A 27,996-nucleotide genomic window follows, 5' to 3' on the forward strand; every position below is an offset into this window, starting at 1 on the left:
CACTCAACCACTTCATCTATCAACCAATCCTTTTTGCCCCATCACAGGTGTTGGGGTCCAGGGCTAATTCTGCTAGGTACAAGATACTGTAAAGTATCTCAAATCACAAAACAACAACATATGCTTGTTTCATTCATGCAGTTTTTTTAATCATCATCACTTTACAACCACCACACACTTAACACAACCTCACTTACTTCAATATACCCTAACATCTTGCAGCCCGTGGCACCTCTGCCTTAACCAAATCTGGCTTGCCTTCATGAAAACCTACATTAACAAATACTCTGACTCCAATAAGATAATGTTTTACTTCCCCCCCCCCCAACTAATTCTTGCTACCTTCAGACAAATTCATTGAGCTTAGGAAATATTTTCTGAATCTGAAGGGTTGAACACTACCTTCATCAATCCCTTCAAATAGGGCTTTCGTAAACTGAACAAAAGTCATCTGCAGGCACCAAGGATTAATCATAAAAAGCCTCCTTGGAGAGAAGGAGCTAAAATAGTTATAAAATAGCTGAAATCTGACCAACCTGATAACGCAACTCAACCCAACCTGAACCAACTCAACCTTAGGGGACCTACCTCAAAGGCCGGCCAGTTCATAGGCATGTTAACCCCATGGTTGTTGCTCCACCACTTTAAGTCCTTCTCATAGTCTGCATTGGCCACTGTGTGATGGAATTCCTCGTAGATTCTTGGTAAACTGTCAGGGAAAAACAGATTACCAATGTCAAGCACATTATCATTAATACCACCATGAACAAACTTAACATGCTATACCTTGTTCTCAATTCAGTGCCATATATTGTTTACATAAAAGCTTTATATCCACTTGCTAAAATGACATTTATATGTGGAATGAATTCTCTATCTGGCAAGCAGGCAAAATGCATGTGGGGGGGTGGGGGGTGGGGATGTAGGTAAGATTTCAAGGGCTTGTAAATGTAAAGGAGTGTGACCCCTTTCACTAAGCATGCTGTTGATTAGCTCTGTCTTTTGTGTTCTCTCTTTCGTAGTTTCTGGATTCCACCTCACTCCATTGGTAAGTGGTAAAAAAGGTCAGGATGATGATTTTACTGAAACTGTGTTGACAAGTAGGTAGTACTCTTCCTGTAACATCAACATCACTCAGACTCTTATTCCTACCTACAGCTGAGGTGACACAGGATCCAGAAACAACAAGTGTGAAAGCACAAGCACTTTGCCCAGTGAAACTGAAGGACTTCAATAAATTCACAACACAAAAAGACAGATTCTAAGCAATATGATCACAATCTTTTCCCCAGAAATAGCAAGATGTGGATGACATGACAAAATTTTCAAAAGATGGCAAACTGCATAAACTGAAGCATATCAAATGATGCCATCACTATGCTCACTTCTTAACAAAATATTACACTCTTAATCCCTCCAGCAAAAGAATGTTTTCCTGCTGCTATCATATGACTTTCTTCAGCTCAAAAGAGTATCCTAGTACGGTGGTGACACAGTTTACAGTGGCTCCTGTGCATCTAACATCTCTAGTTCAAAAAATTCCAAGCAGACCGAAATCTTTGAAAAGTGCAAGATTTGACTGAAGTGGCATCACTGTATTGAAGGGCTAATGTACTGCAAAACAGTAAAATGATAATGGTAACAGCCAATCTCATACTGCCTCATTCAAGGTATAGGGGCACATGTCTAGGATAAACAGTCGTATTACAATAATAAATCAATGTGGGAGTGGGGTGCCCTCGACTGCTGGCACTGATATAATCATGCAGCTCTACTATTCATTCAAACAAATTCCTTCAACTTCCTCTAAATAGGCAACTCTGGCTGCAGTCCACCAGCTTCACATCAAGCTAAACCAGAGGCACAACACCATTACCATCATCACTATCAAAACTGTAACATATACACACTACTGCATACTAAAGGAAACAATATCTTATTTGGGTAGCCTTACCTGGGGTCATTAGAGATATTGAGGCATTTGTGGGTAGCAAAAAGCATCTCCTTGAAGAACACCAACCGTTTTGACTCGGATTCCTGAGCTTTATCGAAGACATAGGTCATTTCCTGGAAAGATATGTCAAGCTCAGTTACATCACATCACTCAGTTATCTGACAACTAGATAAGCTGGAGGATGGTACAGTATTGACTTCCAGGCATGAATAACAAATTCAGTATCATATTATCCACTCGCTCAATGTAGGGCTACCCTTAGATTACTCCACTGAGTGACCAGTCAAGTGATGTAAGCCAGCAAAATCATTTACTACGCTGGGTGGTAACCATAATATCAAACCATGCATATTCCCTATCTGACAATAAAGTGTGTTGGCAAAGGGCTAGTGTTTTGCCCTGTAATATTAGCTAACAAATAATACAACAAAGAAGCTTCAGACCCGGATGGACGTACAGTCAATGAGTGAGGACTGAGGAAGGGATATGATATGGATGGTGAGACAGTGTTTTTGACTGGAGATGTGAATGGAAGAGTGAGGAATGTCAGGGTAGATAGGGTGACTGAGCGAGTGCAATGTACCTGTTAAAATGCATGGGAATGGTGATGTTCTGGTGGACCTTTGTATGGGAAAAGGCTTAGCAATAACCAATACAGTACCTACTCTAGTCACAAAATGATCCACAGGTATAACTGGCATGTGATATGGAGGATTGGTGGTAAGCTGGATAGAAAGGCAGTGACTGATTATGTGTGTATAGATAAACAAATGAGAAGATATGTGTTGGATACAACAGTGCATAAAAATTGAAGGAGTGGACTATCTGCTCATTACACGGCAGTGTCCAAGACAGAGCTGCAAAAGATTGGGTGAACAGAAGAAGAGAAAGACAGGAGGAAGCAGTTTCTCCACAAGGGCAGAAAGGCTGCAGAAAAAGGGCAGAGAGAGAGAGAGAGAGAGAGAGAGAGAGAGAGAGAGAGAGAGAGAGAGACTGGGTAAATATTTTGAGTACATGAAGGAGGTGGAAAGCATATGTAAAAAATTCACAGAAGAAATTTGGGCAGCATGTGAGGTGAAGAGGAGGCATAAGGAGGTGTATGAATCACCATGGTAAACTGATGTGGTGAAATAAGCCAGGGCAGAGAAGAAATCATTTAATGGCTGGATGGGGAGGTCTGGAATGGACGATGTGGGGAGACAGAAAAGAGAGTTTGGTTATACTCTAAGAAGAAAAGAGGAGAGAGGTGAAAAGACCAGTATCAGAGACTATGTAAAGAATGGATGAGGAGTTTGGAATAAATCTGAGTGTAAAGTGGAAGGAATGTACTTGACTGTTTTGGAAGGAGGTCATGAAGGTGAGACAGGTGATAAGAGATGCAATAAAGGAGTGAATGATAAGAATGGCAGAATGTTGGTGGAGAAGGGAAAAAAAAAGTTAGCTGATGGAGGGAACGTCTTAAAGAATGGCTGACATGAGTGAAAGTTTAAGTGGCCGGGGACTTGCTGGAAGAAGAGTGGTAAGAAGGGAAGTAGGGACCAATATGATGGGAGTATCAGACACAATGAAGAAAATCAAAATGGGGAAAGCCCAAGGATATGAAGGAGTGTGTGGCAAAAATGCTGAAGTACAGGGGAGAGTTTGTGATGGAATGGATATGCAAGTTGTGCAAACTGGCCTGGGAGGAAGGTAGGGAGGATTAAAAGTCAGATATAATTATTCCTTTAAACAGAGGAAATGGGGAAGAGAAGTGTGTGCCAATCATGGGTGTATTTGTCTTCTCATGTAATAGGAAAATATATGGTACAATACTTATTGATAGAGCTAGGGTAATATTCAAGGAATTAGTTGGAGAAAAATAAGGTGGTGTTAGGAAGGGAAGAGGCTGTCCAGATCAGATGTATGTTCTAAGATGATTAGTGGAAAAATAACTAGAGAAGGGAAAGAAATTGTATAATGCCTTCAAGGATCTGAAGTAAGTATGTGACACTATGGGTAGACAGGGAATGTGGAAGGTACTGAAAATGTGTGGCATACAGTAGACGGGAAATTGTTGAACACAGTGAAGAATATGTGTGAGGGTGCTGGGGCAATAGTGCATGTGGATAATGAATGGGGTGAGTTCTCTGATTCATGTGTTGGACTGAAGCATGGGTGTGTCATGGCTCTGTGGTTGTTAAATTTGTATGGGGATGGAGTTATTGAGATACAAGGTAGGGGAGCAGATGCTGGAGTATTTCTAATGAGGAAGGGCAGGGTGTGGACACTTCCTGTACTATTGTTTGCTCACAATACTGTATTGTTATGTCAATATGAATGTGAGCAGCAAGGCTTGGTGGATGAGTTTTCGTGTCGTAGGAAAAAGAATCTGAAAGCAACTGCATATAACAGTAATGGTCTTCAAGAGAAATGAAGTCAAAGCATGCACCGTGAGGTTGGATGGTGAGGAAATGGAGAATGAGAGTGTATTCAAGTATTTATGCAGTGTGATAAGTAAGGATGGACATTTACAGGAAGAAGTGCTTGAAAGGGTACAGCAGGGTAGAAAAGTTGCTGGTTCATTCAAAGCAGTGGTAAGGAACAGGGAAGTGAACATGGGGGTGGAAAAAAATTGCTGCATGACAGTACTGTGAGGCCTACTCCAACATATGGAAGTGAAGCGTGGACCCTGTTGGAAGGACAAAAGAGAAAGAGCAATGGAAAAGAGCTATTTGAGAGAAGCATGTCAAGTTACATGGAAAGACACACAGACAGACACACGAGGAAGTACAGGAGTGTTGTGGTGTTTGATGTGGATGCAACTGAAAGTGTTAAGAGATACAATATGAGATGATTTGGCAATGTGGACAGCATGGATAATGAGACTGACTAGAGTAGTGTATGTGAGGTGGAGGGGGAGGCCAAGGAGAAGATGGAGGGATGGAGTAGACATATGAGAGGAGGATATGACTTGGAGGGAATGCAGCCAAATGGCAGGGAACAATATGATATGGAGGTGAGTTGCTTGTGGCCACCCCTTAAACAAGTAAGGGATCTGACAGACCGAGAGATAAAAAAATGGGGGGGGGGGATCTTGAAATATGAGGAGACTAAAAAAGCAAAAGTACTATCAAATAACTGGAAAACACATCCATTTTTTCCATCCATCATCCAAGTAGTATTTACATATCGTGCTTCAAAATCAGACTGCAAAATAACATCAGCTACGTGTAACTGACAAGGGAAGCACCCAACAAACATTCTCTCAGACTACGACACAAGCTCTGCCTCAGAGATCCAGGTTCCTGTTCATTCTACGTGCAAACAGACTGCGTGAAGAGATCCTAAACTACTCACCTCGATATATTTAGGGTTGTAATCAGATATCTCCCGCAAGCTGTGTTCATACTTTTCCTTCCCCTTTGCAACCTCCTCCTTGGCTTTTGTAACTCTGTCTTGCAATTTCTTCACCTGCAGGATGGAAACAAGAGTTTGCTGGCATAAATTTCCCATGAAAATTTTTCATTCCACAACCACTATGAAGTAGTAAATTAATGTATAAGTATTATTATTAATGGCTATGACCAGGGTTCCTGACTGGCTATACAGTAGATGTCTGACTGTCATTGTCAAAAGATATGTTAACAGTACACACTTTACATAAGGACAAAGGAAAAGCCTAAAGAATATTTTTAAAAATGAGTGACTGTGATAACTAATGGCCTGGGCCCTATGATTCCCATATGACTGGGAAACAATCATAAAAGTATGAATGAACTGGTTAATGGTTTTTGCAAAACAAATTAAACAAATATGCAAAAAACAAATCACACAGTGTCTCATTCTGATTTTAAATATACAGTGCATAACACTACACTCTCCAAATAACAATAAAAAACTTGAACTCTTGCAAAAAATGCAAAACTTCAAGAATTTTAAATCTTGTTTAAATGTAACTATAATACTACCATATTAACCTTGTACCAGATTTTATCAATGTACTTGCTCAGGTCAATCATTGGTTAGGTTATTACATTTTGAGCTAAAGCACGTTTATTACCAAGCTCCCACTTTAAAAGAACTTAAGCATAAGAATTAAATTACAAGCACTCCACAGACAACCATCCATCAGTACTGTATTATCAAAGCTACCTAACAAAAAAAGAAAAAAATAAATAAAATTAAACCATATACACTGATGTTTTATACACCAAGTACGCTGGAAACAACAAAACTTATCAAGCAATATACATAATTTCATTCTTGTTATTTCCTGGGAATCTCATTCATTTTGGATGGACTTCTCATACTGAATGTGGGTATTGAAAGCTGTATTTATATACAGTATAGTACATCCAATTTGAAAAGTCTCTCCTCAATTGAATAAGTCACCTGGAGATAGCAAGAATGAAATAAAACTGACATCATACTGAAGGGGATGAATGTAATGAGTGACCAGCAGAAGTACAGTAGTTTGTGTTATCTCTTCAATATGTGGATAACTTTTTGTATTTTATTCTCACTGCCACCATATTATTCATATTTTGAGACATCTCTAATACCTAAAGAAGCACATGGTATAGGTTTTCAGTCTCTTCACTAAAATGATTCCATGCTGGGCAGGGTAAAATGGTACGGTGGAGGAAACAATAAAAACTAGTGTCACTGTGCTAAACTTTTTTTTTTTTTTTTTTTTTTTAAGCACCTCTTCCTTCACCTCAGCATTTTCTTTCAACTCTTTCAGTACAGTGATATCTTTTGCATTTTATCCTTGCTAATACAGCAACAAACAATTTTATTCTGCCTACAAGAGGATTTAAAACTGAAGGGATAATAATATAGGCTTCACTAGTAGATGGTTCTCCAAAGATTAATAATAAAATCACTTAATAGTAGCAGAAATAAAATAAATATGATATCACAGTGAAGAGATTCACCCTTTCAGCAGAATATCATCCATATATTACACTGGCTACTAGCTGGGGGGGGCTCCCTTTGGAGGAGCTGATGAAGGCTGTAACAAAGGCCTCCAGTCTGGAAACTCTCCTAAAATTAATATTACTACCAGGCAACAGCAAGAATAAAATGTATACAGTTTGACTGAAGCAAAGTTGTTATACAGTACAGAACATATATTTCTAGTACTGACATACTGCACGAGTGTACATACACAGTACCAGAGGTTGCAGCCTCAATAAAACGTGTACTGGTTTTTACGTTTTAGACTGAAAGTATTAAAATTTTGCACTGCTGCCTAGTTGCCATTAAATCTAGCAGTCAAGCTTAGGCAGACCACACCAGGTGTCTCTTTCAGTTACAGTAACACTACAGAAAGTTGCAGTGAGAAGACTGCTTTTGTGAAACTACGTCTGTTACTTGGGTCTAAAGAAAATTTATCTCTGCATGCCATTGAAAGCCATCTTCTGGTACAGCATCTCAATACATGTCAGGCACCACCAATTTAAGGAACCAGGAAGTGTCTAAGAGAAAAAAATTGTAGACCGCCTATGCATTATCTCATGAAAATGTCCACGATATCAGACAAGTGCATGTCTGCAATCCATGAAAATTCAACACAAACTACACCTTCTCAATTACCTGTACATTTGCAAAATTAACTATGGATCTGATAATGGAAACTTTAATCAACCACTTTTCACTTAATTATTAGCTTCTTGTGCAGTAGGAGCCTGACTGCCACAGATACTAGTTTCAACAACTGTGAAGCCACTCCATAAAATTCAAATAACATTTAATTCACTGGGAGGGGGGGGGGGAGCAAATCTTTCTCAAAAACAGATAAATGGCATAAATATGTCATTTCTTAAACAAAGAGATGTATCACTTCCAACACTCAGTGTACAGTCAGGGACAAACATCTGCCTAATATTCCACTTCTACTTATCACTTTCCTCTGCTGGCTAATATACTTATAGTAAGAGTGGCTTGGTATAATTCTCTGCTCACAGATTATTCTCTCTGATATGATGGATCACTTAGGGAGGAAAGTGATGGACAAGCCCAGAGTATGAATCAGACAGTGTGGAATAGCAGGTGAAATCTTGCGCCTGACTCTACACCCCACATATGTTGAAAAAGTAGCAGTGAATAAAATACAATCATAAAATGCAATATTGATAAATAAGCTGACAGAGAAGAGGTGCTAGGGCCTGATCTCAAGAGGTTCTGTCATGAGAAAACTTTGACTGCACAAGAACTTGGGCTGGAAATGATTAAAAATGAAGAGAGAGCAAGAAAAAATAAACAGAGAGAATTAAAGACATACTCAAAGAATACAAAGTCCAGTTATACCTTGGTGGGCTTACCTCCAATCAGCTCCTACAATCAAAACTAGTAACCAAAAGCAGGTGATGTAACATGATGAGGTACAAAATACCTTAAGCCAAGTTAATACCAGACAAGTTTAGACTATAAGCAGTACACATAGGAGATAACTGGAGATACAAGTTGTTCATCCTGATTCATTCAATGCTATAAAAACAATGAACACTAAACGTTTGACTCTGTCATATATGGTAGTTGGCTGACTGCATACTATGCAAAATATTAAGCTAATATATTATTTCCACATACAGTATATAACTTTTTCATATCTGTCTTAACTTTTTAATACAAGGACTTTTTTAAAGAAGCTTTTATTACCCCTGGATGATCCTAAAAATGTTAATAGCACCCTCTTCCTGTAATTCAGCGAAACACATTCTCCATTACTCTCTTCACTTTAAGGTCTTAATAACATCTGAATATTACAAGACTAAAACTAGTAATAATGGTACAAAAAGGGCTTAAAAAAAAAAAAAGTTATTGTAACCAACCTACACAACAATACTTCAGCAATGTTGGTTTAACAATTTCTACTGATGTTAGAGGAGATCCCTGGGCATCAATGAGATGAGACCTTCTAAGTTCTCTCTCATCACAATATGCAAGGTATATTTCTCATCTCAAAGCACCGTATGACTGCTATGAATCTGCACCAAGACATACCCCCTACAGTTTCCACAAGAACTATAATGCTCCCAGGGATCTATAATCTGGTCTACACTACAAGTTTTAAGCTTCCAAGCTGCCACCAAGTTAAAAAGGGTAATTTAAACTGATTTGCAAGGGCTTTAGTTGTACAAAAGCCATATTTTTCCCATATTAGAAAAAAAAATGCAATATATCCCTTACAATCACTCAGTCCTCCTTCATGCAGAAAGAAAAAAGAAAGAAAATGACAGAATAGAGAACACCCAAGTCACTGAAAGGTATAACATTAATTCATGTAGTATAACACAGTACAGAAGTAGTATCACTCTACAATTTCAATCAACCCATCTATCATCCAATCATATAATCTTGTACTGCTGTATCAGGAGTAGAGGACACTGGACCACTAGAAATTTGTTTAAAACTGCTCTCTGCAACTGACAACAAATCAATACAGCAGTCATACCCTTCAAGGACTTGGTTTCAACCACAAGACAGCTACTGTAATTTCAACAGCTGGTCTTAAGGGATTTTCCTATCCACAAAATGAAATGAAATGATGGTCCACCACTGCATCTGTAATACTGCAAAATCATCATGAAACACAGCATCCCGTTTCAAAAGTCGGTTTATTCTTTGAACCATTTATAATATTAACCCCTTCTATTCAATGACATATTTATTTGTTTATTCTTCCTGCCCCCAGATGATTCTGTTACCAATGGAGAAACCATGTGTAGTGGTTGGGTCTTTGCCAACCCTTCACATTCTGACTTCTCTTCCTTGGTTGAATAAAATCATCTAAAGGTAGCAAGAGAACAGAAAATACATTCTTGGTCTGAAAGGGTTAAGGTTTAAAACAGTATTAGTTTAAACTGTAGTTCAAAGATGAGGGTCAGGCACATATGCGGAAACAAGTGTTTAGTATTGATTCATCCTCTCGTCACAAAAGTTGGGAAGGAATGTGTACTACCTCTGTAACAAGAGTGAATTTTTCTTTAGTGAATTTGGTTTATATTTTTCCTTCAGGTTAGACAGTAATACCTATTTGGGCTGGTGGGTCAAAGAACAGCCAAAGTACAAGAAGCATGTAATATTATTCTGACCGTGGAATGCTAGCTTTTCGTACTTGATATACATTCTTAGAATCCTGAAATGTATACTTTCAGGGTAAATTTCATTATCACATACAAACATGACTAAAATACAACCAAATGTGAAATACACCCAAAAGTTTAACATATGCTATTAAAGAGCAAAGGAGAGGGGGGGGGGGCAATTCAGGGAAGAGAGAGTATTACTGGATATTATGCAACTATAAAAATTGTCATTTTAAAGGAAGAATATACACCTGTAATTCAGAAAGTAGTAAAGCCCAAGGCTAGGGAGGAGTAAAAACAAACCACAATGTATGGCCATTCCTCAGATGTCATAATCTGGTCTTGCAACAACCAATATAGTGCTTCTCATTTTTTTTTTTTTTTTTTTTCATGCAACACGAAAATTTCATGATAAAAGACAGAAAAGATATTTACATTAAAAAAATAAATAAATAAATAAAACATCATAATCTTTCCTTTGGAAAGAACATCCCAGCCTCAAGTTTTGCCCACAAATAGAAGATTAGAAAGTGAGTGTGGGTGAGAATTTAAACCAATGATTAAACAAATGAACATGGAACCAAATCTGGAACTGAATTTGTGGAGTTAGAACCAATCCAGGCAGGGTGAGACAAATAAAAGAAAACCGATAGTTACTCCTCTGAATCGGGGTGACATTCCTCTTAGTTTCTGCTGCTGCTACCAGACAATTTTATTCAACTTAGGAAAGGCCTCTTGTATGGAAGAGGGGTTAAACCCCTCCATGTTCAAAAAGTCAAAGTTCAATAAAATCATGAAGAGACAGCATGAAGAAAATGAAAAAGGCATCCCCAGGCTTAATGGGTTAACCCACAACCCAGTGACAGTGTCTTCATTTTATTCTTGCAATATCATCATCTTCAGCTTGGGTTTGACTTTTTGAACAAGTGGGGAGAGACAAAGCCCTATTAACCCCTGCACTACCAGAAATCTCCCCTAAATTGTATATATACTCTCTAAGTAGCCATAACAAAACTTTAAAAGAAGTTCCCGGATTCAAGGGGTTAAAGAAACGACTGAGGATAAACGAGGCAATAGTTAGAAACCAGTGCAGGCAGGAAGTGAAGTGTATTGCCATCCACTCACGGTCACTCATACCTTCATGTTGTTGTGCTGACGAACCACAGGGGGAGGAGGGGGGAGGCAAAGGAAAAAAAAAGAAATAATGGTGAATTGAGGAAGGAAAGGAATGCAACAGTGAGAGCGAGGAGTGACAGCCTCTTTTTAATGTGCTGATAGATATATATATATATATCTTTACAAGTTTCCCATGGATGGTAAGAGCAGGGTATAGAATGGATCACCATCATCATGACATTTTCTTCCCACCTAAGGATGAAGTGAGGTCACAAAAATTTTACTGTAGTTTTCCTCTGCTGCTGTGACCACTCTGGATGAAATATAGAGCTGGATATTGAAGGAGTAATAGAAAATCCATTTATACTCATACATTATACAAAATCAATCTGAAAAGTCAGGGGACACGAACGTACTGTACTGACACAATCTAAAGTTGCAGAAACTTCCCTACTCGCTGTGGAGAAGGAAGATGTTACACAATAATTATGTGATAATATGAAGACTATATGATGGAAGGGTACTCCCAACATCTGAAGATGATTAAAAATTTGGAATGCAAGACAAATTATGGTTGGGGAATATCGGAGAACTTTTGCTTGCTCTTGACTCTGAATACCGCAGCAGCTGGCTTGCACACACCTGACATGGGCAGACTGCTGTACTATACAATTCTAACTGAAAGCTCCCTTGTATATATCTAACCCCTCCAATTCGGGAAGTCTCAATCCACGCCAAAGGTACTCCATTGCATTCTGCTCTTACCATACCTACTTCAAGAATCAAGAACCATGCTTTTGTGGACCCTGAGAGGTTCCTTAGCAACTTTTCAATGGCAATTTAGTTTGCATAATGAAGATGCTGTAGTGTGGATTTGAGCACACACTATTAACTATGAGGTTGAGTGCTTGATCTCACCCAATGGCCACTCCACTGGTCAATGTCAGGAAAGGGAACCGGACACAAAGCGTGACATGTTTCATTAAAAGAACGCTGAAAAAGGGCAAAACCTTAGCCTCTCACAAAGGGGAATGCATTGTGTTGTACAGCATCATGGCACTTTAAAATGTTCTCCTGTAAGCTACTCAAGTCTTGACTAACACAACGAAGTCTGTACAAGTAACTGACAAAAGAACATTTATGTCCCCTATGCAGAAATAAATTGGTAAGGTGGGTCCTAATAAAACAACTTTAGTGAAAGTTCAGCAACAGGAATACACAGTAACTGTGAACATCCTGAAATGCCCATTCAAACTTCAAACAATATTCAACTGTGTGGTCAGCCATCTGTGAACTAGCCACATTGTATGGTACACTGGATTAAATCTGGTCCAAAATTTTGCTCAGGTCAAGATTCGTGAGGAGTGTAAGATCAGGGTTTGGCACCTCCTTTTATCATGACAAAAGACTGACTCTGTTAGACTGGAGAGTGCTTGTAACCTTTTCATTGCAAGACATGTGTCTATGCTTACTAATACAGTACTGTCTGAAAGTGGGGTAGGGTGGGGTGGATCTCTTGACCTGGGCTACACCAGTCATTGGCTCACATTTATCTGCATCTACTCCTTACCAATTTATTTCTGGGATATGTAGATTTATACTATAACTCTTTTAAAAGGCTCTGGAATTACCCAAAATCAGAAAACTTTGTTTAACTGTGTAAGAAATTGTGGCTGGTTGCCACTCCTCTCATCAACCAATGGCATTTAGGTGGAACTGTACACTCAGCCTGTCAGTCAAAAGTGTGCAATCAAACCACTTGGCCAAAGTATCATATAAAGATGTCAATATTTCTTTCTTTGTTATTTATGTTGGTATTGCAAAGACAAAGGGAACTCCGTGGAGTAACCGGGAATGCGACAAACTCAGAAACAAAGAAAATGGAGCTTAGACAACTTTTTTTTTTTTTCCCATGACCCCCTCAGAGTTCCTCTACTTTGAATCATCAAAAAAGTAATTAGGCACTCCAGAGTAAACTCCCAAGGCACCGCATGTCCAAAATTCCATATTCTATCCTTTACTTCCTTGATTTCCTACGCTCCTCATGGGGTGACACGGGATTGGATGATGGATGGATTCAATAATGGAGCATTCGGTTCCTCCACGGAGCTGCTCATATACAACATGAAAAAGAATATTACAGTGCAGCATCCAAACTATACTGCAAAGGAAAAGACATTAAAAAACCTCACAAGCCCACAAAGATATGGCCCATTAACTATTGATGAGACCTGTGTGCACACTGACCCCACTTGGTGCAACACTTGCTACAGATATCTTTATGTAAATATAGTACAAGGCTAAGCTGATATCAAAAGCAGTTTGTAAATCATGTGAATACTTCTCTAAATATTTACATCAATAAAGTACAAGGGGAAAGCAGATATCTAAAGCAATTAATATATCCTGCAACTAATTCTCTTTATACTGCTTACTGTATTATAGCAATAAAATTAAGATATAATTTGTACTCAATAAAACTATAAATGTTCTCAATCATAGTGTAAGCTTATATACCAGTACCTAGTTACTGGCTACCATTATGTATATTACTTTACATCTGAATCATCACTTACCATCTGGAATCTCTGTGACACGAACCAAAAAAGAAAAATTATTAAAACTGAACACATGCAATCACAATGTCAACAGAAAGAATAATAAGGAAAAATGGTGAAAAAATAAAAAAAAAATGCATAAAGGTAAAGTGGAGGATAATATATACCATAACACTGTAATCTGTGATGTGAGAAACACTAAGAAATAAATATACTGGTCAGGCAACTCATCTAAAAATCGTCACAAAATACTGAATCCCTTCACTATGACATATTAGTTTAACTTATTCTTGCTACCTCCAGATGATTTTACTTGACTATGGTTACTACTGATAGTAGCAGTAGCAGCCAAAGGTTCATCTCAAACATGAGCCCAATGGACTCCAGACTGAATCTGTCCTCATCCTGCAGTCCATTTTCCTTCTTTTGAAGAACAGGGAGGGAACTGTGGACATTTGTATAACCAGGCAGTGGAGCTACTCAGTTACAACATATTGGTGCAACCAAGTGAGGGCGTCCCTCTCCAGCACCCATCTAGAGGTAAACCTCTAATAATGAAGGCACTATCCAATATCTCAGTTCAACAAGTCTCACTTAAACTGAGTAGCCAGATCTTCTGAAAACAGGAAGAATAAAGTAAGAAACCACAAACTCATAGTGAAGGAGTTAAATTAAAAGGAAAATACTGTAAGATCAGAGATAAACAAAGATGCTTAAAATGTAATTATCATTTTTCAAACTGGCTGTCTCATGTCCAAGGTGAATCTCAGGAAATAGAGTAAAACAACTTAATGAGAAACCTCCACAGCATTTTGTAGTTAATGTTTTTGTGTACTTCAGAAGTAAAGAAGGCTGTCAAATTCTTTTAACCAAATAAAAAACTGATATCTAGCATCATGTACTGTCATCCCTCGTTTTTTGCAGGTGTTGGGGAACAGATGCAACCTCAGGTAGCGAAAATTTGGAAGTAATGAAAATCGATGCAAATGGGCCTCCACAGCCATACACGGGCTATGTAAGTGTCTAAAAACCCCACGTAATGCTCCAAAGCATCACCAGATATCAGAATCTACTTGCTTAAAGTGCATTTTCAGATGACTTAGCAAAATTTTTTGTTAAATCACACTAATATATTCTTTAAACTAGTGTAATTTGAAATGATGTACTGATCTGCACTTTAAAAAAAAAAAAAAAAAAAAAAAAAAAGGGGGGGGGGGGGGGGGGTTGTGCGCACTTAATCATTCCCTCATGTTGTAGTGGAACATACAAACCTTTCTTAACCTCTTCCAGTCTCAAACATCATTCTATTTCATTCTTATTGCTACCAACTGATTTACTCAGTGTCAGTGAGCCCTCTAGTACTGAAGGAATTTACTAAAGTTGTATCGAACCCCTGGTGGTTGGTGGGGGAGCTCACCATCCACTCACTGAATGTAGTGCTGCTCTAGGGTGTCTGCTCTTTCCTCTCTTCTTTCCTTCATTCTTTAATTTTCCTTCTGTCTACAGGTGACTCTACACTGAGTGACAAACCAAATGGTTTCCTATACACCAGGAAACCATTTACTAAGCTGGGTGGTAACCACATAACCAAATTCTGGCACCTAGAGGTTTAGTGGGTAACTAAGGCGCTCCAATCGGATGACACCAGTGCAGGTTCATATCCAAGGGGTGGTTAGAGTTTACTGCTCATGTAATGCCGCTCAGGGATGAGTGAGGCTGGACACTTTCATCTTCAATGTCAGGACCAACTTGAGTGAGGCTGGACACTTTCATCTTCAATGTCAGGACCAACTTGCCTAGCCCCTGGCTGCTACACTCCTCATGAGGCAACACTGGATTAGATGATGAATGAATGAATGATATCTAACCCCTCCAATTCAGGAAGTTTCAACCTATGCCAAGTAAAACTGTCTGGAGACAGCACAAATAAAGTAAACAGATATTATACATTTTTATCTTTGTCACCTCCAGATGATTTTGAAAGTCTAAGGAAACCTCATAATAAAAGGGTTATAAACAATCTCCATTAAACTCCTTCACTATGATAGGAATCATCATCATCATCTCACCTACTTTTCCCCATGAAATAGACAATTCATTTACCGGTACCATTCATGCCCCGGGAATCTTGGTTCCACTGAGCTTTATAATTACCGATCAGACTGAGTCACTCCAACAATTTTCATCTTAAAAAGGGATGTCAAACCCATCACTCAGTCCTCTGAGCAAAATTCTTCCAAGCAGGCCAATCCTTTGTCAGTTCCCCAGCCTTTTCAGCCTCCACACCTCTCTTTCTCATACACACTCATTCAACAAATATATCCCACCTTCTTGGTCTACCACACTTCCCACCTTCTACTCACATACATCCTCTTAACCACCCTATTTACAATCATTTTTCCATATGACCATACCACTCAGGCACGCTCCTTTCAGTTCTGTTGTTCATGGACTTCCTTACTTCACATCTTTGACAAATCCCATTATTTCTTATCCTAACCACTCTCTGAACTCCATTCACATTTCTCTAGAATTTCATATTCACTCTTCTGACTCCTGACTCCTCAGTGCCAAGCCACACCAATCTCACACCCATATGTTAATGTGGGCATCTTGTACTATAACTCCATGCAATCCTCTTACAGCAACCACACTTATGACCTCTGCTTAGTATCAAGGCCTTCATGGCACCAGCCACTTACTTTACCTGTGCCATGCTGCTGTTCACTTCTCTTGCAAATTTTCCCCTTTTCTATCACTGTTCCAGGTACTTAAATTCTTTCACCAATTCAGGTCTCTCACGTCACACTGGGAGTCACCTCCCTCAGTAACCAACTTTATCTCAGAAGCCAAATTTAACAGCTGAGTGGCAGCAAGAATTAAACAAAAACAACGTCCTGTAGCTGAAGGAGTTAAAATCAAAGTTATCTTCTATTACTGATTATTCACACCCGGACAATAGACAGAACACGCATCACTGCTGTTGATTGTGTGCTGAAGGGGAGGTGTGGGAGTGAGAGACAGAAGGGACTTGATATGGAGGAGTGCATAGGGTAAGAGATAAGTGGCACTGGGATCATTATATATACAACAGGTGTAAGAGGACAAGTAAAGGGGAATGAACAATGTGAAATAAAGGTGGGTAAGTAAACAGAATCAAAGGAAATATATACAAATGGAAAGAGAGAAAAAAAGAGAGAGAGAAACCTGAAAATCCCCATCATTGTCTCCAACACTGTCCTACCTTCTTGGGAACCACCGACTGAATAGCCACGACAGAACCACCTCCAGGATCATCTGTCCACACATACCACTCATAATCTCTTACAAACTTCTTCACCAATACAGTGCACATTTTTCCTTTTTCCATACCACTCACAATCTCTTACAAACTTCTCCTTCACCAATTTAGTGCACATTTTTCCTTTTTCCATGTCACATATGGTCTCGCTTTTAACAGACCTTCCTTTCCACCCAATATTTATCCACTCCATGCCATCTCAATGAATTTCATTTTACTCAATCAGTAATTCCTCATCTTGCTCCAACCTACTATTACCAAATACTTATAAATTTCTCTATTACAGGCATCATCCATCCTGTTTATGCTTGCAGATGTTCAGGAAAACATACACACACACACACACACACACATATATACAGCCTATAATCTACAAAGTCCTCTCTCATTAATGTCCATACTTCTCTAATCATTTCCACGTATGTGTCGGCAGCAGCAAACATTCATGTAGAGTCTTCTTCATATCCATACAGTACAATCTCCCAAATCTGAACATCAAAAACTTCCACTTCCCAAAATAGTTTTCTTATGTAGTAGAGGGAAGTTGATATGTGTTCCCTCAGAATTGACACACACATGAAGACAAAGTTCATTTGGAGTCAAGCATACAAACATGGAATACTACTAATATAAGTTACTGCACTGCATTTACTGTTCAAGGTACTATAGGCTGCATTTTGCATTATTTTCTCATGTTATCATAATGATCCTACTTCCAAAATATTCCTTTTTTCATAAATCCTTTGAAACCAAGCATTTCGGATCTGAGAGTCTCTATAGTACCAACCATCCACCCGGAAATCCCATTAAATTCACTAAGTACACCTCCTCCATAGAATGACCTCTCACTGACCTCACAATCTGCCGTGATATGTTTAAATAGCAAACTATGATTTAAAAAGCAATGCCACCAAATGATGAGGAAAAAGGGAAGACATACTGTACTGCATTGGAATGCAGAATACTACATGAGAGAAGGAACCAGGATTTGAGTCAAAATACTGAATAGCTGAACAAAAGACCTCCAATACTTAAAGAAAAAATCAGGCAAGATAAAAAGCATCTGCAAATATAAACTTAACAAAGAAAGGGCAAAGAAAACTCACAGAACTAAGGACAGAGAAACAAAGAAATGATTCATTGAGGTAAAAGAGATACTCTACAACTAAAAGACATTTTTTGAAGTTAAAACCCCACTTAAAATGAATTCCAAAATGAGACAAAAACAAAGAAAACTCACACACACACATACAAGGATATGGATATGAAAGGAATGCCTGAGCTGCGTTAAACAGATACTGCAACCCATAACTTGAAGTAAAAATTATAAGAGAATAAAACCACACAACTGAAAGGACGCAAAGAAACCTAACACAGATATATGGGGAGGCATAATGGGGAATGATTAAGAATATTAGAGAGAGAAAGAGAGAGAGAGAGAGAGATTCTTTGACTAGAAGAAAAAAATTAGGTAAAAGAGCAAAATCACACATATGTAAGGAGAGAGATGTCAGAGGTAGTGAGTATATACAGGCTGAGTTTTAGAAAATGTCACATATCATGACTAGGGGGGGGGAAAAAAAAAAAAAACTAACACAGACATAAGGAGAGGGAAAACAGGATAATGAGTATGCACCAAAATAAAGCATTAGCCAGGGTGACTGAGTGAGATCAAGCAATGCAAGAGCCTACCATGACAACTATGCTGCTCTTCTTAACTTCCTGTGAGAGATCAAGAGAGGGGAACAGCAGTGTCAGAAAAAAAGCTCAATGACAGAAACATTATAGGCCTACAGAGAAAAAAATGAATACACAGGAGACTGTCCACATTACACATGATGAAGAATGAATAAGAAAAGGATTACCATTATGATCAAATTATCCAGCTACTACTGAGCTCTGTGTCAATGAACATACAATATACAGTACCAACAGAAGAAATGCTTCTGGATGTAATTATTAACCAGTAGACTGCAGCAAAGGGCAGCTGTGGAATTTCTGGCAAATTTAATGATCCTTATGAAATGCCTTCAAATGTGCATCAACATCTTGGAAAGGGTCTAATAGATCTTGCTATGAAATATTTACTCATACACAAGAGTAAGGTACTGTGGTCAGAAGTTTCCCAGGTAGCGGGACACCGGCAATGACCTAAGCATGACTGAGTACTGTACAAGACTGAGTGAGTTGCCAATTGGTCCAATATGCCCTTATTTGTGAATGATGTGCTACTTTTTATCATTTAATTTCATCCCTCATGCCATTCCCATAATGACTTTCAGCCTTGCATTTGATTTTAGCATCATGAACTGTTTTTTCTCAACAGGTATTGTATGAGCCTTCCTTGGATGCTAATGCCATGGTCGATGGGTCAGGATGTGCATTAATTTCATTCCCAGTAGCAACTGTTCCTTTGTTTCTGGGCTCAACCTTCAGGATGGGGATAAGAGATAACAGTTAACCTAATATGCCATAAAAGCTGTGTGGTACTGCTCCCTCTAGAAACTTTGTGGTATGAGGTTGAAAATCTCACTTGTAAGAGGATACTGCAGGTCTCCAGTTGCACTTCTTAAAGAGGTGTCACAGCCCATGGACAAACATAGTGAAAACATTAATATACAAACAACTACTGTCTACAAATGACTTAATTATTCAGAAATCACTAACTTACTATCTAAAAATACAATACAGCAAATGAAGAATGAAATATCTTTGGATGAACGCACTATTAATGACCCTATTCAAATGCAAAAGAAAATTCTGAAAGTGAGAAAAAACTCAAAAGTATTCCAGAAAACTTTATAAAAATGGCCAGGCTTGCACAGTGGACACAAGCTTATAATAAAGTATAAGACAGGAAGGCAAAACCACAACATAAAGGAAAAGGTGCTTGTTGAGATAATCCCTTCAGCCTGGGGACAATATTCTTAGTTTCTTACTATCATCATATTATTTTGATCCACTGCACTCCACTCCCATGACCTAGTTTTGTTGTTTATTCTTGCTGCTACCAGGTGATTTTATTCAACTTAGACCTTCAGTACTGATGGAATTAATGGATGTTCTATCTTACTTCTCCACTATAAAAAGTCCCTAAAGCTGAGCAAATATTAGAATACAAATACATCACTGGACTAAGGAGGTTCAGAGAGCACTCTAGTAAATGAAGGTTACATCCAGCTTTTCCAGTCTGAAAAGTCACTCTGGAGCTCAGAGGTAAAAATAATGGGGGGGGATCTTGTTGGGTTAATTAATTTGCTTTTACCTTGTGTGTGTCAAAGGGAGGGGGGGGGGGGCTGTATATAATGTGTGAGAAAGCAGTCTAAAAATAAATAGTAATAATACTAATAATAAATAAATAACAGCCATACAATCAATCCACACACTTGAATTATGGGTTATTTTTAAATCATTACCCTCTTCAACACAAAAATATACGATACTTAGATTTTACACTTGCCAATGCCAGTCGATTTTATTCGACCTATGAAAGCTCTCCATTAATAACGAGTTGCCAGCATTTTTATTCTTGCTATCTCTGGGCAATTTTATTCACTTCTGGGGAGACTATATACACCGCAGGGATTAGATTAAGCCTTCCATAACCCTATCGTTACTAGCCCACTCTGGTGGGGAAAAAAAAAAAAAAAAAAAAAAAAAAAAAAAAAATCCTGTACTGTAGTTGAAGGGACTAAGCTCCTTCAATTCTTTTTTTGTTGTTGCTGTTGTTGTTGTTTTCCCTGTGTCCTATTTTCTTTATAATCTCTTCCTATCCCATCTTCAATGTTAGTTGCCCTTCATGCCTTTTTTCTACCTCCATACGTCCCTCCCTCTCATTACAGCTGGCAGACCTGAGAATAGGTATGAGAGAGAAAACAGGCAAATAAACACCACTCTCACTCTCTCCATACAATTTCTCTGCTTCCTCCTCTCGCAGTTTCTTCCTCATCTATTTCATCATGTAAAGTGTACGTTAAACCTTCTTTACGCAGGTGATCTCTGCATATCTGTACTATCCCCCTGTGTTGGAGAGGGATGCCATCAAGTGGTGGCACTGATATAACTGAGTGGATCTAGTGCCCGATTATACAAACATCACTCAACCACTTCCCTATCCCCCAAAAAGGAGAATGGTGGACTGCTGGTGAGGATAACTTAAGTCGGCTGTTCACCGGGTTCAAGTTACAGATGAGCTTGGAGTTACTACAACAGCAGCAACCCCCTATACCTTAGTTACTGGCCTTTTAAAGCTCTTCACTACAAGAAGTCTTCCCTAGGCTCAAATAATATCATCTGATGGCAGCAAGAATATACCAGTAAAAGATATCATACTGAAGGGATTAATCTCGTAATTCCTTTAAGACTTTCGTTACTTCCCTCATTTTCTTTCCACACAGATTTCTTAATTCTCCTCACTTTCTCATACCTCTCCTCATTTTCATCCCACAAACATTCCTCATAACTCCTCTCATTTTCATTCCACTAAGATTTCTCACAACTCCTACTGTAGTCATTTCAATCCATTAAGATTTTCCACTCTTCCCATCATTCTCACTGCATGGTTTTCCACAAGTACCATCATTCTCATTAGTGTGAGATTTCTCACAATTACTTTCACTCATTACACCAAGATTTACCACAGTATCCCTCCATCTCAGTCCATTACTAGTTCTCACAATTCCCCTATTTTGCATTCTTTAAAGCTTTCTCACAAACTCATCTCCATCTCATTCCCTAAAGATTTCCCATTAATTCTCCTATTCTCATTCTACTAAGATCTCCCACAATTTCACTCAGAATTCCCACAATTTCCCTCCTCATTCCACTAAGATTTCTCATTACAGTAATCCCCCCACCCCGCTCTTTCCCATTCCACTGAGATTTTCCAATATTCCACTTCCACTTCCCAAATTTCCTTCCCCATAATTCCTCATCTGCTCACCTGGTCGGGAGAAAGAGACGAGTCACCTCCGGCATTCCTTTCCTGGTTCTGTGCCGATCGTTCACTCTTGCAAGCATTGTGGTAATCGGCGCGGCATTTGTTGACTCTCTCGAACATCTTGGCCCAGGGTTTCTGTGCCTTCTTGAACATCTCCTCTATGTCTCTCTTCTCTTTTAGTTGGCCCATCATGGACTATTGGGAAAGATATAGGCAATCTGTAGTTCATCCTGCTTTCTCTCTCTACCCTATACAGTAAATTCTCACTATGAATCAACTATCTTTTACACTCTTATTGCTGTGCCTTTGTGAAAATGTCCTCTACTATCTTTTAGCTGCCTCATCATGGACTCTGGGGGGGGGGGATCTGTACAGTATATTATCCTGTTTTTCTCCTTCTATCCTTTACAGTTAACTTCTGCAATCCCCCCCCCCCCCCGGTCATCTATGTTATTCTGTCAAGGACAACTTACAGAAAAATTGCATATTTATAATGCTACCAATAAAAATCTGATTTTCCAATTTCCCTAAATTAACATTACCAATTGTAAGGAAAAAGTTGTTACATTTTGGAACACATAACTGACATAAGACAGGGACTTCCTCCATCCGCATTTAGTTTAAAATTTCTTTTTCAGCAAACTAGAACTTGTTTCACCACATACGAATAACAAACACAAGACTGCACACAATATAACATGAGAAGGTATATGTATATTTGTATGTATGTATATATATATGTATAAGATTGCATGGAATGGATTATTGTGCCTCAAATTAAAGTCAGACATATGTTAAATTTGGCAAACTAATGGCTGAAAGAATATGAGGAATTTTACACATTTACTATGTCTACCATTCTCCTGTGTCCTTTTTTACTGACTTAAATCACTCTACATTTCTATCTTTCATTATTCCCCTTCTCTAGTTACTTCCATTTTTGCTCATTCTGTATACTGTATTCCTCTTTTTTTACTTTCTTGCTTTCATATCTGCAGCCTCCATTACCAGGTGTTCTTGTTTCATTACTCTTACCCTTTCTCTTCTGCTGCTTACCTTTTCTTTCTGCATATTGTTGATTCCTTCTTGCTTCCCTGCTTTCCTATTTTATTCTTTTTCACTCCCTCCCTACTGCCTTTTCTTACTCCTCGTTTTGTTAATTCTCTTTTTTTACATTCTTGCTTCCCTGCTGTTCTGTTTAATTCTCTCCTGTCTTCCAGTTACATTCATTTTTAAAACTCTTCATTAGCCCCTTTTCTATGAATTCCACTCTTACTTTTCTGGATTTCTTTCCAATGATTATACTATACTCTCTCTCTCTCTCTCTCTCTCTCTTTTTTTTTTTTTTTAAATGCGAAGATGCATGATGATGATGATGATTAGCTGAATGCAAAATAACCTCATAATCACTTTACTCGTTAGCATTATTAACTGACAACATATATCTGAGGGGGAAACTTGGGTTAGTAAATGTTATTCAGACATGTTGCATTCAGCCAATCATCATCAACTTGCCAAGTGAATCTTTGCCCCATTAAAAAAACTGAGTATAGTCACACTCAATACCCTCTATACATTATCATTTTCCTTCTTACCATCTCAAATACATTATCCTTTTCTTCGTTACTGTATTTATACATTACCTTTCATATAAAATATTCTTTCTCCCTTCCATCATCTCCCTCTGCTCACATCCCTGCCAGCTTGTTTCTACTGGAGAGAACTGATTATTCCCACAACTTGAACATTAAATCTTAGTTGCATGAAATTTTATGTGCCACAGTTATGAAGCGGGAATGAGTCACCTTGGCTACTAGTAAAACTGACCCTTCAATCTGACTACACTTACCCATCAACTGAGCTGAAAGGGATTTGGGATCAGGTTATGGCATTTGCACTACAGATCACCCTAATGGCTAACCTTGTGGTAGTTGTCACGCTGCCACTGTTTGATACTGCAGTGTACATTGTTGATGAGGTTTTCCTTGACGTGTGTATGCAGCTCACATCGTTGCTCTGCTTCTATTAGCACTCCTTTCCACGCTGCCTCTGTTGTACCATATTCTGGACCTGAGGAAGGTGGTGGAGTGGTAATGGGGAAGTGATGTGAAAGGTACAGCAGAGGAAAGGAAGACTGGATGCAAGAAAAGGTTACACATCATAACTGAGATAAGACAGAGCATCAAGATCTAAAGGGCAAAATAATAGGTCTTCCCAGACAATAATGGGTTTTCATTCCATGCATAAATATGGTGGTTTCATAGTTCACAGACATAAATTAGATCAGAATCACACTAGTTTCACCTCTTCCTTCTCTCATCATATAAATACATTCAGTGCATTATGCTGTACAGATTAGAAATATACTTAATCAATTTTTTTCTCAATAACAGCCACATCATCATCATATAATACTTTAAAACATACAGTACTGCATTTAGTACAATCAAGACCACCAATGGAGAGCGAGAGACTGACAAGGATAGTGTATGCAAGTGAGGTGGAGGGGGGTAGAGGGAGAGGGAGGCCAAGGATGAGATGGAGGGATGGTGTGGAGAGGTATATGAGAAAGGGAGGTGTGAGCTGGGAGCAGGGCAGTGAAATTGCGGGGGACTGGGTGACATGGAGGCAATTTGTTTTTTGCCACTCCTTACAGGATTAAGGCATCTGGCAATAGATGGACAGACAGACAGAGGACCACCAATACGATAAACCACCACCTGCACCTTAACTACCATTTATACCAGAACAATTTTGCAAATACCTACATTGTTTTTCTTTTATTGTGGCAGCTTCAACCAACCTTTCTCAATGATATTGGTCCACTTCTTTGCCCACTCCTTAAGGCTCTTGGCATACATCTTTTCAATCTCCGCCCTCTCTGAGATAAGCTTCATCAGGTCATCACACAGCCGGTTCCCATCTTCCACACGCTTTGTTGTACGTTTGTAATTCCCCACCTGTTGGACAAAGTAATAAGGATAGTAGTAGTACAGTTGTTGTTCGCTAGGCAGTCTGGCCGAACAGCCCCGAGTCCCTAAGGAAGACCATGGCCGAGACAGGGCTTTCCCACAGAGCTCTCAAGTAGTGTATGTTGTGTTGTTGGCACAGGTGAATGTGTGCAATGCAGTCTTCCATGATGTGCTTAACAGAATGGGGTGCTGTGTTGCATCCTGGACAGATATCAGCACTGGAGTCATCCACCCCCTTTAGATGACTCAAGAGGGCTGGATGATGCCCACATTTCAGCCTGGCCAGGTGGACCCTGTCTTCACGAGGGAGGTGGGATTCAGAAGGGTGGATATCAGGAGGCCGTGCATGCAGCTGTGTGTTGTCTTTGAGTGACTGAATGGAGCACCAAGTGATCTGAGCATGGATATGCTTCTGGAAGCTGGTCTGAGGTGGGAGAGGGGGGAGAGATAACAGTATTAGTGTATGATATTGGGTGCTGGGTGTTGTTTTGACGTTCTTTGGTGTGTATGGATGTGCTGCCATGTAGTGTAGTGGATGGTGTGGGTTTGTGGAGGGTGTGCTTAGTGCTTAGAACCACAGTGACATGCTTTTAAGTTATGGAATTAGTTATTATAGTTATGGCACTACAGTACATGAAACATTTCTAACAACTAAGCACACCTTTGTCATCCTATTTCCCACCTAATACTGTACACAGGGTTGCTTCCTATACTGAGCAAATGAACTAATTTAATTTATTACACACACAGATGCAGAAGCAGGAATATGGTAACAGCTAATCTTTTTACTCTCTTAAAAGTGTAGGGGCCTAAAGCTAAGCTAGTTTAGTCTTGCACATTTATGAGTGGATAAAACTGTCCCAGGTGGCATCACAAAAAAAAATACTTCATTCACCTCTTGAGTACTGAACCTATGCAAGGCTATCAATCCCAATGGAGCATTCTAAACACTAAACCACCAAGTGGTGATATTTTATACAAAACTGTACAGAACTAGAGGTCAAAGTTCCTCAACTCCAGTAAGTTAAAGTATATAATGCAACTGCATGGGTTGCATGTACTATACAGATAAAAAGAAGTCTATTATACTAAAGACAGAAGCTTGTATTATCAAACATGGGAGGTGTAAGGAAGTCCTTTATTTATGGGTCAATTTAAAATATACCTGTGCCAAGAGGAAATGGTTAGATTGCATTCCACTGTACACAGAATTAGCAATGACGCAGATCCAGCTCTTTAACAGTACAGCAGAACCTCTCTACACCAGATCAATTGGGGGGAAGCATGATCCGATGAAGTCAATAGTCTGGTACAACTGATGTTCCCGCCATGAAGTGAGATTTCAAGCAAGTAATGGAAAATAAACAAATAAAATAGCATATTCTAGAACTATAAATGAAAACTTCATCCATTTTATACTAACTTGGCCCATAATTTCACAACTTTGCCACAGTACTTTTCATGACTAGCCCAAGTGGGTGGGAAAAACTGCCACCAGCATTGGTAACTGAGTTCCGAGTCCCCCCACTCGTGGGATGCAATCTGGTAAGCCTGTATAATATGCCCCATGTCATGGACAGCACACTATATGGGAAAAAAGAAAAAAAAAAAGTGTCTGGTGGGCCCAGAGTTGTCTAGTAAAAACACAAGGCTTATCCCATTTACAATACCAGATGATGCCCGATATGTACAATGGTCTTTCCAGGGGCCCCCAAAGTGTTCATTACATGTGTCATCTGGTCTAGCAGGGTACCAACCATAAAGCAGGGGTCAACTGTATTTTCCACAATGTGTTACAATACCATGGTAAAATATTAGGGGGCTTGCCTTCCGTGATCTTAGGGATAATAATACTCTAAACCTGCAGACTCATGCTACGTAATACACTCTATAACACTTGGCCAGGAGCTTTTAAATGCTATACCTGTACTGTAGTGGTCATCCAGATTCAACAACTACATTACTGAACATAATTATACTGCAGTGACTGCCTTGCACATGCCTAGGGGGTTACTGATCTGCAAAGTGGACAAACACAAATTTTGATCATTGGAGAAGTGTCATGTTCCCACCCAATGCTTTTTGCAAGGGTACAGGTGTGGAGGGCTTCTGGCATGTAAGGTAGGAAATGCATGTATAAATTATGTTGGAATGACTGTACAAACGGAATTAAATACAATTAAGTTCTGGTTAAATGCAGGTGCTGTGTTCCAAAATAAAACTTTTTCCACACAACTGGTACTGTAATCAAGGGAAACTGTCAGATCAGGTTTACAGACAGCAATGGAACAGACATTTTTTCTGTACATTACACATGACTTTACGGCATAAAAATGATATGGGGAAAAAAAGGGCGGCATGTCAAGAGTTTCTGTACTGAGGTATCATAAGTGACCTACCTCCCAGAAGGAGTCTGTGGAGGCGTAGATGGCATTTTCATCGCTGTGGTGCGACATGGTGGCTGCCTCCTGCCTCACTCCGCCCTCGCACCACGCACCACCTTCTTATGCTGATCACACTACTGCACTCTCCTGTAAAGGAAAGACACTGGTAAACAATAGTTTTACCGTATAATGACAAAATTAAATAAATGACTGATAGGAAACAAAGGAAGGAGTTTTCATTTTTCTAATGTTTTGGGCTACATAGACTTACACACTTCTCCTTGTAATGATCACATAAACACTCACCTGCAACATAAAAATATAATCCAATGTGACTAATTGCATTAGGGGTTAGAGGGAAGCATAAGAAAGAGCTTATCTCCTACTCATACATCATCCTTCTAATGCTGTTCACACATACACATGCTCCTACAAAGCAAAGGTAAAATTTTATGTGACTTCTTTATAATGATTGGAGAGTACGGCATCTGGCTACACAGGATGAATCTGGTGGGTGGTGGGAGGAAAGCACAGAAGAGCTTAGAAGTTGCACTGCATGTGGCACTGGATTTCTCAGAGAGCTTCTTGCTCAGGAACTTATTTTACAAACAGCATAACCCACTAAACTCCTATTCTACGTTATTTATATTGTTTTAATATCAACATAGTTTCCATCATTAACATACAAGAGAATACTAAG

General features: G+C 39.0%; 1 protein-coding gene across 1 annotated transcript in view; it reads right to left on the bottom strand.

Moving 5' to 3' along the window:
- Synd (protein kinase C and casein kinase substrate in neurons protein Synd) overlaps nucleotides 1-27,388 on the bottom strand; it is a 52,236-nt gene extending 24,848 nt beyond the window's left edge. The window contains exons 1-9 of the mRNA XM_080268251.1: nucleotides 27,312-27,388; nucleotides 24,744-24,900; nucleotides 23,862-24,010; nucleotides 21,944-22,135; nucleotides 18,694-18,723; nucleotides 11,164-11,178; nucleotides 5,291-5,404; nucleotides 1,955-2,067; nucleotides 589-709 (exon numbers count right to left, since the gene is read on the bottom strand). Coding sequence (XP_080124377.1) covers nucleotides 589-709; nucleotides 1,955-2,067; nucleotides 5,291-5,404; nucleotides 11,164-11,178; nucleotides 18,694-18,723; nucleotides 21,944-22,135; nucleotides 23,862-24,010; nucleotides 24,744-24,900; nucleotides 27,312-27,368 — 948 coding nt within the window. The 5' untranslated portion in view covers nucleotides 27,369-27,388. The remainder of the gene's footprint in view (nucleotides 1-588; nucleotides 710-1,954; nucleotides 2,068-5,290; nucleotides 5,405-11,163; nucleotides 11,179-18,693; nucleotides 18,724-21,943; nucleotides 22,136-23,861; nucleotides 24,011-24,743; nucleotides 24,901-27,311) is intronic.
- Between the last annotated feature and the right edge of the window lie 608 nt (nucleotides 27,389-27,996).

The sequence above is a fragment of the Coenobita brevimanus genome, chromosome 27, assembly GCF_032717465.1.
Source record: "Coenobita brevimanus isolate Jiangsu-jjx chromosome 27, ASM3271746v2, whole genome shotgun sequence".
Classification (NCBI taxonomy): domain Eukaryota; kingdom Metazoa; phylum Arthropoda; class Malacostraca; order Decapoda; family Coenobitidae; genus Coenobita; species Coenobita brevimanus.